Below are 15,231 nucleotides of genomic sequence, written 5' to 3'. Positions count from 1 at the left end.
ATGATATATATGCATGCATGCATGCACACAAAACACTAATCTGAAAAACTAGAAACATTCACTATTCAAATCCCACAGGGACAACAGTGTACCACTTGTTCTAATTACATTTTGTTCTACCATTAAACTAAATTAATGACTTTTTACTGTAACTTTCTGGTTGCTCTTTTCTTCTTCCTGTCAGTTTTTGCCTTTAGTGCCATCTTGTCACAACACATAACTGTTTTATTCTTTAAAAACACTTCTGTGCAGCAAAGATAAATTGAGTTAGACTCATAAGATTAAAATAAAATTAATTATTTCCACCTTTTGCTCCTGTCTGTCAAACCACAAAGATGTCATTAAATATATAAATGTAAAAGGTTGTCGCTGCAGAATCAAAGATATTAACCTTATGGTTGCTCATCACAAAGTATTTTAAGTTCAAACTGTGTTTAAAATCCAGTTTGTGATGAGAATATGAATACTTTGTTACTTTTTATTTCAGGGCTGCGTACTATTGGTGTGATCACTAAGTTGGACCTAATGGATGAGGGGACAGATGCTCGAGACATCCTGGAGAACAAACTACTGCCTCTGCGCAGAGGTAATGTACACACACGCACGCACGCCCAACATCATGTATGATCCTATGTGACTGCAGTCATGAACACTGGGCTGGAGATATAACTTGTAACACCTCTTTTTAGGGAAAGATCAACTAGTTAATTAGATTTTAGATTAGTTTCTAGGGAATGTTGCTTCTTTTCTTCTATTTTTTAAAGCAATCAAACATGGTCACACAAAATCTTAAATGTTTGTTTCATTGTGCAGTGTGGGCGTAAAATATGGAATTTAATTAGATTTATTTTAGATTTTAGCTGAAATGTTAAACTTTTCTATAAACACGTCTTTCAGGATCAGTTTAAATCTGTGTGCTGAAATAAGCCTAACACGTTAACTTTTATACGAGTTTATTAGTTTCATACGAGTTAAAACAAAACTAGAAAAATTGTGTTTCCTGCTTAAATGCAGCATGAATGGTAATTGCTGAATGACTTTTGCTGAAAGCAGGAAAATAAAAGCAGAAAGTTGTAGATCATCTGAAATGTGTAGAAGAAGCTGCATAGAGTAGAAGTATAGACGGAGAGGCTGAGTAGATTACAAAATATGTGAAATTAGTGCAAAAGAAAGTGAAATGCGCAGGAAAAAAGCACAAATTAGCAAAACGAAAGTAGTTTAAAAGGCTAAAAAATAGTGAAATTAGCAGATAGATGAAAAAAAGCAAAAAAAAGTTTAAATGATTCGAATCACTAAAAGCGGAAATTAGGAAGAGTAATAGAAAAAAAGCTAAAGTTAGAAAAATATTTTTAAAAGTAGCAGAAAAAGCATAAAAAAGCTGAAATTGTAACAGAAAAAAGCTGCAACAAGCTGAAATGAGCAGAAAGGAACTGAAAGTAGCCGAAGGAAGCTGAAATGAGCAGAAAGGAACTGAAAGTAGCCGAAGGAAGCTGAAATGATCACAATCAAGCTGAAAAAGCTGCAATGAGCAGTAAAATGTTTTGGGCTGCACAAAGGATGTGGAGAGCTCCAGACATTTTGAACGAGGAAAAACATGGCCAAAAAAAATTAAGTCAGTAAAACAAAAGTTAAAAATGCACAAATACCAAAAGTCAAAGCAGAAATGTCTTGACAGAGCTGAACGTTTTAAGTTTTAAGTAGTGAATAATAATAATAGTAATAATATGAATGATTTTTAAGCTTTCACACAGTTAATATGCTTAAACTTATAGCCACTTTTAAAATTTTGTCCTGAATCTTTCGAGTTAAAATTACACAAAACAAGCAAAGTAAAACCAAATGTACAAAAACTATTCTATCTATAGATTGTATACCATCTATTTTGACATTTTGTTTATATAAATCACAGTTTGGCCCACAGCTTTGACTTGCTGTGTTGGACTTTGGTTCATTTATAGCAAAACCTCGTGTTAAGTAAAAAATTAAAACCTACGTGCGTATAAATAAATAATATAGTATTATTTTCACTTGGACATTAGAAACACGGAGCTGTCATATTCAATAAGTCGTTTTTCTTTTCTTTCGGCTGCTCCCTTCTTCAGAGGTCACCACAGCGAACTAAGTCGCACGGAGACTTGGCAATTGTTTTAACGCCGGATGTCCTTCCTGACGCAACCACAGACCACCGAGCTACCACAGCGCTCTGTGTGGAGCAGAGAGCTGCTGTCTAGAGGAGCAGATGGTGGGGGTTGAGCGCCTTGCTCAAGGGCCCAGAGTGGGTCAAATGAGGGTGGAGGCAGGTGTGGATGTTTCACCAATCCCACCCAGATTTTCATGATGTCTGTACCGGGAGTTGAACCAGCGATTTTCCGATCACAGGCCCACCTTCTCTAACCGCTGCGCCACCACTCAGTCATATATGTCTGTTTATACCCAGGAGCGGTGTTGATTCTAAAGTTCATCTAAAGATTTGTTTTCATTGAAGACGGAACCGAGTTTGTTTCGTGCTGAAGCTCGATAAACTTCTGAAAGCCGACATTAGCAGTGATTCACTGACGTGGTATAATATAATAAAGTATAGATGAATAGGGTATGTATGTATGTATAGGGTGGGTAAGAGTTGTCATTCTTATCAGATTGTTTTTTAAATTTCCTATTGCTATTGTGTGAAATATTGTCATTCAAACAATTCAGGAAAGGCGTTCAATATTTTGAGGTCAAGCTTGTTGTAAATATATTCATCCCCTGCTGCGTTCATGATCAAGCCTGTCTGGCTGCATGCATATTTATCTGTTAGCAAAACTATTTCATTAATCACTGGATGTATTTTATTGAAACTCTCAGAAAGTCATCACTGGACATTTTGGAGCCAACCCAATTCAAGATGACCGTCACAACTTAACTTTAGCAAAACCTAAGAATGGCCATACACCATCATATTTACGGATACGGAGCTAAAATTTGGTGTGGTAGTAGCTGAGAGTCATATCCAACACATAGAGCAAACAGATCGTGTAAGATTAGTTTAAAACTCGGGTATGTTGGGTGGTGGACGAGCCCCAGTCCTTCAAAGAAAGCTGCTTTTTAAAGTGACAGGAGCTCCTTGCATTCTGCTGTTTGACCGTCAGCTCTTTATTCATTAGGTTACATTGGAGTGGTGAACCGCAGTCAAAAGGACATTGATGGAAAGAAGGACATCTGTGCTGCTTTGGCTGCAGAGAGAAAGTTCTTCCTGTCCCATCCTGCGTACAGACACTTGGCAGAGCGTATGGGAACTCCACACCTGCAGAAATCCCTCAATCAGGTCCAACACACACCTCATCACATTAAACATGTTACGTCACAAACAGCTCAGGCTTCAGTTAGGAAAGTCGTGAGTTCCTGCATGTTTGAACTAAACGTTGACTCATATCGACCTCTGATTTCTCTCCAGCAACTCACCAATCACATCCGCGACACGTTGCCAGGGTTACGCAGCAAGCTGCAAAGTCAGCTGTTGTCGCTGGAAAAGGAAGTAGAGGAGTACAAGAACTTTCGTCCCGATGACCCTACACGCAAAACCAAGGCCCTGCTTCAGTTCGTACTTCCTGTATTTACACAGATGCACATAAATAAAATAACATTTAACTCTGTAAATAAATACATTGGATATCTTCGATGTAAAATCTGCAGGATGGTGCAGCAGTTTGGCGTGGACTTTGAGAAGTGCATCGAAGGGTCTGGAGATCAGGTGGATACCTCCAACCTGTCTGGTGGAGCCAAAATCAACCGGATCTTTCACGAACGTTTTCCCTTCGAGCTGGTGAAGGTAGCCTTACTTCATTACGCGCTTTACTACTTACTGTACTTTTAAATTACTTTTTTCTGTTTATTTACTGTCTAAAAGATCTGTTTGAGGCGTTTCAGTCAGGGTTTAGAGCTCCCCACAACACTGGTGAAAGTTACTAATGATATTCTCGTGGCCTCTGACAATGGATTTATCTACACTGGTCCTGTGAGACCTCAGTGCTGCATTTGATACAGTTGATCATAATATTCCATTACAGAGGCTTGAATATGATGTTGGGATTACAGGAACGGCTCTAAATAGGTTTAAATCATTTTTATCCTATAGATTCTGATTTGCAAATGTAAATAATGAATCTTCTTCAATCTTCATACACAAAAGTTTATTATGGAGTTCCTCAGGGTTCAATTCTTGGACCAGTACTCTTTACCTTATATATGCTTTCATTAGGTAATGTTATGGTATAACAATTTTCATTGTTATGCTGATGATACACAGTTATATTTGTCCATGAAACCCAATGAATCCAATCAGCTACTCAGACTACAAGCATGTCTTAAAGACATAAAAACCTGCATGACCCTTAATTTTCTGCTTTTGAACACAGACAAGACAGAGGTTTTGATTTTTGGACTTGAGCATATTGGGAATAATTTTTTTCCATCTTTCGGCCTCTTTAAATGGCATTAATCTGTCCTCCAGTTCTAATGTTAAAAATCTTGGTGTTAGTTTTGATCAGGACATGTCTTAACCCCCCACATTAAAAATGTTAATAGAACCAGTAAACTGAATTGAATTAAAAAGCATTTTTGTCTGTTGACAAAAGTCTGAGTAAAAATACACATCTCAAATTGTATATTTTTCATTTACAGTACTGTTCAAATACTCTTATAAATCCTACAATCTTCTCTTTTTGTTTGTCTTCATGTTTGTCAGTAAGTATGATCAGAAATTCAAAAAAATAGATAGAATCTCGGGTGTTTTTGTTCCTTAGATGGAGTTTGATGAGAAGGAGCTGCGAAAAGAAATCAGTTATGCCATCAAGAACATCCACGGAGTCAGGCAAGTTGAACCAGCAGCTAAAAAAAAGGAAAATAAATATGTAACACGCATATATTTACCTCTTGTTTTATGCCTTTGATCAGTGTTTAAAACTACATTTCCAGAAAAGCTGTAATATTTTTCTGACATGCAGCTGAAACTTCAATCAGTGATTTGTAAATTTGACTAAAGCTTTAAATAAATATATTTTAGTGTCTTTAATGAGCAAATGCATTTTTTGCAATTTAACTACTTCTGCATATTTTGTGCTACTTTCGTCATTCATATATTAAAACAATTTAAAATATGACTTTGGGGTTTTGCAACATATTTCTCAGAATATTTAACTTATTTGAAAATCTTTTACTCACTGAAATATGTTGAGATGTTTTCAGTTCACAAACATTCAGTGTATTTGTTCTGCCGCACTGGTCCTTTCACTTTTTGTGTTTTTGATGCTACTTTTAGCTTTTATTTTACTACCATAGCTTTTAACTAATAGGCACACATGACGTGTCTTCTAGTTTTAGTTTTTAGCTAATCTTATTACTTTTAGCTTATTTTAGCTTTAATCTAGCTGTTTGCTGTTCGAGTCAGTTTGAGCTGCTTTAGCAAATTTTGGCGCAGTCCTTGCAAAAAAAAAAAGCATTTTTCTATTTTTTGGTACTTTTTATCAGTTGATCGGAGTTCTAAATAAAACAGAAAAAATATTTTTGAAAACTTTTCTGGAAATGTTTGTATTTATAACCTCCTGGCTGACTGCTGTCTTCCCATCTTCCATTGGTAATCAGTCTGCTACTCCTCATCACTTGTCCCTCACTGCCTGCCTCCCCGTGTCCCCCCCCGTCTTTGTGCTTGTTTATTTCCACGAGTCTCCTCCATGTGTGTTTTATCTGTATGTCCTTCAGGACAGGCCTGTTCACTCCTGACTTGGCGTTTGAAGCCATAGTGAAAAAGCAGATCATTAAGCTGAAAGAGCCGTGTCTGAAATGCATCGACCTGGTCATCCAGGAGCTCATCAACACAGTCAGACAGGGCACTAATAAGGTATCACTGCATGGTCACCTGTCAGAATGTCATGCCCACTCACAGATGGTCCTGCCAGGAGCTAGATCAGCTCACCACTTGTCAAAAATCTACATGTACAGAATTTAGTTCCTTCTGAAAAATCCAGTTTGTTGCAGCTTCGTGTCTTTACTGGCTGTTTGCTGGTTTTGCTGGATTTATTTAGTTGATGACCAGCTTTGTGGAGCCTATGTTGGCTAGTTAATTAGTCAGTGCTGTGTCGAGTGGTTTTTGCCTCGTTGAAATTTGGTTTCTCCACCTGTTTTCCAAAGATACCATTTGCTTAAAACAACAATGGCCGAGTGGAAATGAAGTAAAGCTGTTTGGGAAATAGATCTTGGAAACAAATCTAAAGATCCATTTTTCTTCCATACGTTTCTCGTCCATCAGTTTTCAAGCTATTTCAACAAATCGTAAATCAAAAACGTTCAGCTCTTTCAGGACAATCCTGCTATGAATTTTGGTATTGGTGCAACTTTAGCTTTTTTTAAATATTGAGCCTTTTCTGCCACTTTTTTCCTCATAGAAAATGAACTGAGCTCGTTTTCCATCCTTCAAATCTTTAGATCTGTTTACAACCTTTTACTGCTCCTTTCACATTTTGTTCTGCTTCAGCTTCTTTGTGCAAATTTAAGCTACTTTCAGCTAATTTCAGCAGTTTTTTTTCAGCTGTTTTGTGCTTTTCGTCTAACTGCTTTCTGATGCTTCTTTCAGCAAGTTTAAGCTTTTTCTGCTATTTCAGCTACCATTTAGCTGTTTTATGCTATTTTTAGCTTTTTCAGCTAATTCCACTTTTTTGCACTCATTTCAACTTTTTTCAGCCTAATTCAGCAAAAATATGCTCTCTCTACTTCCTTCTGGTACTTTAAACTTCTTTCTACATTTGTTAGCTACTTTTCATTGTTTTATGCTAATTTCAGCTTTTTTCAGGTAATTTCCACTTTTTTTCTTCTCACTTCTGCTTATTTCAGCCTAATTGGGCAAACATGTTCTTTCTGCTTTTTAATGCAATTTAAGCTTGTTCTACCCTTTCAGCTACCTTTTCGGTATATTTTAGCTCATTTCAGCTGTTTTCAGATAAAATGTGTTTTTCGTGGCAATCTCTGCTAATTTCAGCCTAATTAACTTCTTTCTGCTAATTTCAGCTCCTTTCAGCTTATTTCTGCTAGTTTGTTATTTCAGCTACAGTTTAGCTGTTTTTATGCTAATATTAGCTTTTATTCAGCTAACTCCACATTTTTTGCACTCTTCAACTTTTGTGTTGTTTCTGCTTTCTCCTGCTGCTTTACGCTTGTTCTACATTTTAAGCTACATTTCAGCATGCTTTCTATTTTCAGCTGTTTTTCAGCAAGTTCTTCTGTAATAAGCATTCACACTGCATTTTCGCAGGAAATGCAATTTCTCTAGTTGTCCATGAGTTCTACCTTTGACAAGTTCCTTCTGACTGTCAAACCCTAAGATGATAAGGTTTAAAAATAGCACATCCGTCTTTTCCTGGTGTTTAATTGAACTTGTGATCAGCTGTTGGAGACCAGCTCAAGCTGCATTTTTCAGTTGGAACCACAGTTAGTCCCGTCCACTCATCCACACTCGTGTGGGTGGAGTTAACGTGCCTGGCTGTGCTGCGGTGCGTCTGTTAGAGGCTCAGACGTTCCTGTAAAGGTTCAGAACAAAACAAGCTGCAGGCCTGCTTTGAACTGCTGTAAAACTAAACGCGTGCTACATGACAGCCGCTCTGTGAGGCTGTGCTTATAAGAAGCAACACTTGGCTAAATGTTCTTCCCCAGCATGCTCTCACCTGCTTTTTACAGGCTGATTAATTTTGCACTTCTAAGGATCGCCAGCCAGTTTCATGTTTATATGTGCAGAACTGTGGAAAGGTCTTGAGCTCCTGTCATGTCTTAACGGTTTCTCCGAAACAACTGATTTAAAAAAAAAAAGTTATTTTAAACTGGATTTTCTGATGGACAATCATTCTTTAGATTTTTTCTATCCAGTCTTTAATTTTCTAGATCAGCCCTGTGCCTAGGCCTGTCATGATAACAAATTTTGCTGGGTGATTAATTCTCAGAAATTATTGCGATAACTGATAATATTGTTTGAAATTTGACAATAATTAGCAATTATTGTCAAATTTAAGAAGAAATGTTAAATTTATTTTACATGTAGTGCCTCTTTTTGACCACTGGATGGCAGTATAAGACTGTTTGATCCGAAGGATGGATAGTGAGGGAGTGAGCAGCGTGTCTCTAAGAAAAATGGGAGGGAGGCCCCTTGACGTGACTTGACGTCTCTCCTTCCTTTTTTTCGGTTCTCAAAATGGCGGACGCTCGGTGTGATTTGAGCTCTTTAACATAGCATTTGTCACACAAAGTTTTTAATAACAAATCAGTAAACAAGTTCTCAGCTTCTTTTTGCAGAGAAAAACAACTTTTTACACGAAGGCACAGGTTTCAACTGTGAATTTTGGAGCTTCGACAAGACGGAGGTTTTTTCCTGAGGTCGGCCTGTTAGCTTAGCTCGTAGCTTAGCTGCCTTTAACGATCCAAAAACGTGATTTTGGACGGTCAAAACAGATTTTAAAGAGAAAGGGCGGGGTCAGTGAAGAGCACCGGAGTTGAACCTTTTGTCGTCCAGTGTCTTCAGTAGAAAGAGACACGAAGAAACGATAAAGTTGATAAATGAAAATGAGGTTGATAATTTTCATTTATCATGCGATTCATTGATTTACTGTTTTTCGCGACAGGCCTATCTGTGACGTCGCCACATCTCAACAACTGCACATAGGGACTGCACTTTTACGTGTGAACATTTGAAATAAAAACCTGCAGCTTGTTCCTGTTTTGAACATAAAACAACACAAAACCCAACTAACCTAATTTCTGTTTTTTTTCTTGTTTCGTATTCTTGAAAACTCTTTATTTTCCTATCTGTTCTATCCATCTTGGCCTTTTATTTTCTTGCCATCGTTTCCCCTTTTCCCCCTCACTATGACCCACACTGCACCCCCCCCCCCTCCACCTCCCACAACACCTCACCACAGGACAGGCCTCTTCACCCCAGACTTGGCATTTGAGGCGATAGTGAAAAAGCAGGTCATTAAGCTGAAAGACCCCTGTCTGAAATGCGTAGACCTCGTCGTCACCGAGCTTGTCACGCTGATCAGGAAGTGCTCCGAAAAGGTAAAGATTGAGATGAAGGAGAACGAAGGATGACGATAAACAGCAAAAAGCGATGGAGAGGAGAAATACAATGAACTAACTTTCTACAGTTGATTGTTCCCCCTCACCGCCGCATTAAGGCTTCACTCTACCCCCATCCCTCTGTTTTCTTCTCCGTTACCCCACAGTCACCAATCTGAGACCCCAAAAGATCCACTCAGTTGTCTAATAAGTCCTCACCCTGCCTCCTTAATAAATCAACCACCACCCCCACACACACTTTGAAATTCTCTGTAAAAATGGCACCACCCTCAGAAGTTCCCACTCCTTTCTGTCTTTATATCCGTCTGAACTCGGAACTTTCTTTATCCCGATCTCCCTGATGTTTTTGAGGCTCACTGTTAGCTTGAGATGATGTTTTGGGTTATCTGAAATGTTGCTGATTTTTCACGCCTCTTAAGAGAAAACAGAACAAAAAGGAGTTCTGCCTAAAACCCCAGAAGACAAGAAAGCTCAAGCTGATAGGGAGCTCGGTGCATGCCAAGGTCGGGCCTCATGTTTGTGTCTGAACTGGACATCGCATGCCATTGTTCTGGTGTTGGTGCTCCACCCTGTCATCAGTAGGTGTGCAGCCTGTAGTTATTCCCATCAATCTGCAGCGGTGTGCGTGTGTGTGTTGGTGTCTGCAGCTGGACTCGTACCCGCGACTGAGAGAAGAGACGGAGAGGATTGTCACCACCCACATCAGAGAAAGAGACAGCAAGACTAAAGATCAGGTGTGTGTGTTCGTAACGAGAAGAGATGCCGTTTCTCTCGTGTGTGCGAATAATTGAAGAAGTTTTGTTTTTCAGGTGCTGCTGTTGATCGACATCGAGCTTTCCTACATCAACACTAACCACGAGGACTTCATTGGGTTTGCCAAGTAAGATCATTGGAGATCATTCAAATAAGAATAAATGTATAACGAGCTCAACAAATATAAATCTGTAGCCACCAGCTGGACTCATGATCTATTAAAGGAATCATTTAAACCTATTGAAGTGGGTTTCTGTAGAAATATTATTAACAGTTATTATCTTACCTGTTCTAGAGAGCTCCTTGAATCGTGTCAGTTCGGAAAGCTAGAGTTGAACTCTGACCGGACCGATGAGCTAACAGCTAGTCTGAGTAGGGCCAAAACCAAAGTGGCCTGTTTCCATCCTAAAACTGCTCCAGTCCCAAAACAACTGTTCATTTTGTGTTACTATTTCAACTTATATTTTTTGCTTCTTGTAAATCTTGAAAATACATCTTAAAATTATTTAAAAGGTTTTATACATAAAGATAAGTTCTAACTGCTTTTATTTTTCTAAAAATCTCCTATGATTGCTGTCCCGAACTGAAAATCTTTAGTTGTTGTTCAAGTATAACACATCAGTGTTTGTCTGTTAAATTTGACAAATATAATTATTTTTACTTGGCTTGTTCTGTTAAGAAGTAACTTTTGGATTATAGACTTTTTTTTTTAATGTATTTTTTATACTTACATTTTTACCAGCTACTTTTAAGGAAATTGTTGTATGTTTAAGGCGAAAGGCCTTCACTGCTCTCTAGTGGACAAACCGTGTAACTGCAGCACACATCTGAAACGTTGCAGTACTACTACTATTCCAGACACAATACTTTTTAAATTTTCCATTTTCGTTTTGTTTCTCTAAATATCTGAAACCTTGGTCTCTTGAAGCTTTGCAGAGATGATTTTCTAATTTTTGTTGTTAAGCTGTAAATCTTTTCTGTGCTAGAACAAAACCCAACTTAAAAACAATGAATGTAGATTAGATTGTAATTAATAATCTATAAGGATAATTGTACACTGTCCCAGCAATTATATATTCACAAACTAACCAAAATTTGTGGGTGCTTAGAAAAATAAATCTAAAGATTAGGAGAAATCCAACCAACTCTGGGAAGTTTCTCTGGATTGACCTTTCGTCGCCACTAAACCAGAACAAAAGTCTAATTTTCAACTGAGGGGGGATTTTCAAAAGAGCTCACCTAAGCTACTGTCTACTGATCAGTGATTTGATATTTATGGGTGCTGCAAAATAAAATAGTCAAGGTTTGACAAAGATTAAAGATATTTCACTTCAGTATGAGGAGGAAACACTTCAGTGAAACGGTTAATAACCTTTACAGCATGCAGATCGTAAAGGTTTTCCTCCTGAATGGACTTTTTATGACTCAAATCAGAGTTTTTTGTGACTTTATTGAACTTGTCTCCTGCAGTGCTCAGCAAAGAACCGCTGCCAACGCCACCAAGAAAAGAGTCATGCCCAACCAGGTGAATAAAGTGTTCTCTGTCCTCTCACCACTGCTCACAGTTTTACACTGTTGTCTCAGCCCGCCTCGCCCATATTTACAGTGTGAACGTTTATCAAGCATCCACACTGTTGTGATCCATTTTTCTTTCGTACGTTTTTCAGCGTCTTTCTTGTTCCACAATTTTTGTGCGATTTCAACAAATCATATATCAGAAATGTTCGGCTCTTTCAGGATAATAATAGAGTTTTGGTATTGGTGCGACTTTAGCTTTTTGAAATGTTGAACCTTTTCTGCCACTTTTTAATCTCATTGAAAATGAATTGAGCTCATTTTACATCTGTCAAATCTTTAGATCTGTTCACAACCTTTGACTGCTCATTTCACATTTTGTTCTGGTTCAGCTTCTTTCAGCTTCCTTGTGCAAATTTAAACTTTTTTCAGCTACTTTCTGCTGTTTCCTCAGTTGTTTTGTGCTCCTTTTAGGTTTCTGCTAATTACAACATTTTTGTGCTTCTTGTAACTTTTTTCTGCTAATTTCAGCTTGTTATGCTCCTTTCAGCTTATTTCTGAAAGTTTCAGCTTTTTTCTTCTATTTCAGCTGCTATTTAGCTGCTTTGATGCTAATTTTAGCTTTTTTTGGCTAATTCCACATTTTTTGCATACATTTAAACTTTTTCAGCCTAATTCAGCAAAAATTGTGCTCTCTCAACTTCCTTCTGGTAACTTAAGGTTCTTTATGATTTTTTAGCTACTTTTCTGCTTTTTTTTCCAGATAATTTCACTTTCTTGTGCTCATTTCTGCTTCGTTCAACTTTATTTGGTAAACGTGTTCTTTCTGCGTTCTTCTGCTAATTTAAGAACGTTTTAACTTTTCAGCTACCTTTTTAGCATTTTTTTAGCTACGTAATTTCAGCTGATTTCAGATAAATTCTATTTTTTTGTGGTAATTTCTGCTACTTTCAGCCTAATTAACTTCTTTATGCCGACTTCAGCTTGTTAAGCTCGTTTCAGATTTTTTTCTGCTATTTCAGCTACTATTTAGCTATTTTTTGCCATTTTTATCGATTTCAGCTAATTCCACATTTTTGGAGCTCCTTTCAGCTCTTTCTGCTTCCTTCTGTTAGTTTAAGCATTTTCAGCTATTTTTCAGTTATTTTTTTTGCTTATTTCAGCCTTTTTTTTTTTAGCTATTTTCCTATTTTTTACGCTCAGTTCTGCTTATTTAAACCTAGTTCAGCAAATATATGTTCTTCTTTCTTCTGCTAAAGTAGGCGTAGTCTTTCATTTCAGCATGTTTTAGCTAATTTCAGCAGTTTTTCAGCAGGCTCTTCTGCAATAATGTGGTGCATATGATAAATAAAGAAACTTTGACTTTTGACTTTGAATGAGCATTCACTGCATTTTCACAGGAAATGCAATTCATCTAGTTAGCTTTACATTTGTGTGTTGTCCCCTCCCGTCTTCATTATTTTCTGATCTTCAGCTCCTCTTCCTCCCCTGAAATGGTCAGGGATAGATTCTTGTAAGCACCGTGACCACTGCTTCCCCTTTAGGTAGGCGGGGGAAGCAAAGTTCAGTCAGACCACGAGTGACGAGAAGCGTGTGCCATTTGAAGGAGAAGAGGGAAGTGAGGGATCTGCTGGATCGGTTGTGAGAAATGTGACAGTAACAACAACAAAAATATTGAGTCCCTGTCAAACAAGAACCACAATCAAATATTCCATTCAAATAAAAGTATGTTTTGTTTCCTTGTTGTATGCGTCTCCTGTTTTAGTGCGTGTAGTAAAAAGGAGTGATGGTGTGATTTTTCTGAATCGTTCAGGTCATCCGCAGAGGCTGGCTCACCATCAACATCAGCATCATGAAGGGAGGATCCAAGGATTACTGGTTTGTCCTGACGGCCGAGGCGCTCTCCTGGTACAAAGACGAGGAGGTGAGTCTGTTTAAAGCAGCGGTTCCCAACCCTAGTCCCTGAGGAACACCATCCTGCATGTTTTAGTTGTTTCTCTGCTCCAACACACCTGATTCAGTGACTGAATTACTTCAAGTTCTGCAGAAGCCCGTTAATCACCTGTTCATTCAAATCAGGTGTGTCCAAGCAGGGACACACGTCAAACATACAGGATGGTGTTCCTCAAGGACCAGGGTTGGGAACCACTGATTACAGTAAAGGTGAAACCGCATGTCAAGTTTTCACTTGTACTCTGTTGGGAAGTTTTGGCAACTTTATCACAAAGTTGCTCGTTCTATCCTTCAACGAAACAGGTCTCACTTGTAAATGAGTCTTTGTGGCTCAGTGATTTATCTGTATGAATAAAGGTTGAATGAATGAATGAATCTCGTGTGTTTTTAAAGTTAACAGCTGACTCTTTTCTCAGGAAAAAGAGAAGAAGTACATGCTGCCTCTTGACAACTTGAAGCTGAGAGATGTGGAAAAAGGTTTTATGTCCAGCAAACACGTCTTCGCCATCTTCAACACAGAACAGAGGTGCGGATGTGTTGATCTTCCAACACGTCTCATGACATGCGGCTGTGCAGAAGCAACATTTTTACAGTCCAGTTTGAAGCTTTTTGTCTTTAACAACATTTCAAAGCTGAAACAGGTCACAGAAAGCTGGACTTTACATGTGTGAACTATTTTGATGCCTTTTAGTTTTTACCTAGAAGGTCAGGGAGTGAGAGACGTGTGCAGTTACCATACTGACTAAGGAGCCACTAGTTTTATAATTAAAAAAAACAATTTTATTCTTTTAACCCTTCTTCTACAGTTCATACATCAAAACTTTTTTTTTAAAGCTGACTACAGTTATGTTTAAATGTAGGGCTGTAGCTGCATTGTCATCCTTCATATTGTTCTCTGAAATGTTCTAGTTTTCCTCTGGTTCCACTAATTTGGTTGATGGGTGTTCCACAGGAACGTGTATAAAGACCTGCGTCAGATTGAACTGGCCTGTGACACTCAGGAGGACGTCGACAGCTGGAAGGCCTCCTTCCTCAGGGCCGGCGTCTACCCAGAGAAAGACCAGGTGCACAAGAGATTTCTTACTTTGTTGTTTAACAAAAGCAGATGTTTTATATTTTCACACATGTTGGATTAGTCGAATTCAGTGCTTCTCAATTATTTTCTGTTACGCCCCCCCAGGAAGAAGTAAACATTTTGCGCCCCCCCAACTCTCTGCCTCGACTGTAAATAGTATAATTTGTATATAAAATTGTTATAAGTACACCTCCGCATAACTTTGTGTCCTTATTAACATTAAAGAAAAATGAATACAGATCAACTTACAATGAAGAATAACTTTATGAACATTATATTTAGTCTGCAACAAACTAATTAAAGTGCATCAGTTTGCCTGAAAAAACTTAAATCCTTATTTAAACTGTAAACATGTTTGACCATTTGATACTGAAAAATAAAATTAAATATAATCAATAAATAATAATAAATTCAAATTGATCAGCAACATTTTAACTCAGGAGTTTTATATAAAACACTTTGACCTAAAAAAAACCCAAAAAAACAATTTGTGCTGATTTAAAAAAAAAAAAAATCAAAATGAGGAAGTCGGGATCAATGAGCACACTCCTCGATAAAACTAAAACATTTTGTCAAGGCGAAAGAGGAAAGAGGGGGCAGGTGTCGCTCTCGCTTTGAGTTTACTCTTTGTTGCATGCGTGCTGTGGGTGACGTCCAGAGCGTCCTAAAACCAGCAGCGGAGGTGTCGGAGTTAGTTATTTATCGTCTCAGCCGCAGAGGGGAGCGACACGGTTCAAGCATGGCTTCCAAAACAACAAGACAGTCGTATTTGTTCATAACTTTATTAATAAGACTGAGAGATACGAGCAAACAGCTGCCGGAACGCATTGCCCCCCCCC

The 15,231-nt window shown here is 38.1% G+C and overlaps 1 protein-coding gene across 1 annotated transcript in view; it reads left to right on the top strand.

The window, feature by feature from the left end:
* The window catches only part of LOC119423080 (dynamin-2), a 27,512-nt gene that overhangs the window by 7,046 nt on the left and 5,235 nt on the right, over window positions 1-15,231 (top strand). Inside the window, exons 5-16 of the mRNA XM_037690489.1 lie at window positions 488-586; window positions 3,144-3,304; window positions 3,434-3,576; window positions 3,673-3,808; window positions 4,782-4,849; window positions 5,737-5,875; window positions 9,744-9,830; window positions 9,906-9,976; window positions 11,320-11,374; window positions 13,178-13,288; window positions 13,734-13,843; window positions 14,270-14,381. Of these exons, the coding sequence (XP_037546417.1) occupies window positions 488-586; window positions 3,144-3,304; window positions 3,434-3,576; window positions 3,673-3,808; window positions 4,782-4,849; window positions 5,737-5,875; window positions 9,744-9,830; window positions 9,906-9,976; window positions 11,320-11,374; window positions 13,178-13,288; window positions 13,734-13,843; window positions 14,270-14,381 (1,292 nt within the window). The remainder of the gene's footprint in view (window positions 1-487; window positions 587-3,143; window positions 3,305-3,433; window positions 3,577-3,672; window positions 3,809-4,781; window positions 4,850-5,736; window positions 5,876-9,743; window positions 9,831-9,905; window positions 9,977-11,319; window positions 11,375-13,177; window positions 13,289-13,733; window positions 13,844-14,269; window positions 14,382-15,231) is intronic.

The sequence above is a fragment of the Nematolebias whitei genome, chromosome 16, assembly GCF_014905685.2.
Source record: "Nematolebias whitei isolate Nwh7 chromosome 16, NemWhi1, whole genome shotgun sequence".
NCBI lineage: Eukaryota > Metazoa > Chordata > Actinopteri > Cyprinodontiformes > Rivulidae > Nematolebias > Nematolebias whitei.
The sequence above is the reverse complement of the archived record's forward strand: the minus strand, read 5'-3'. Positions and strand labels throughout refer to the sequence as shown.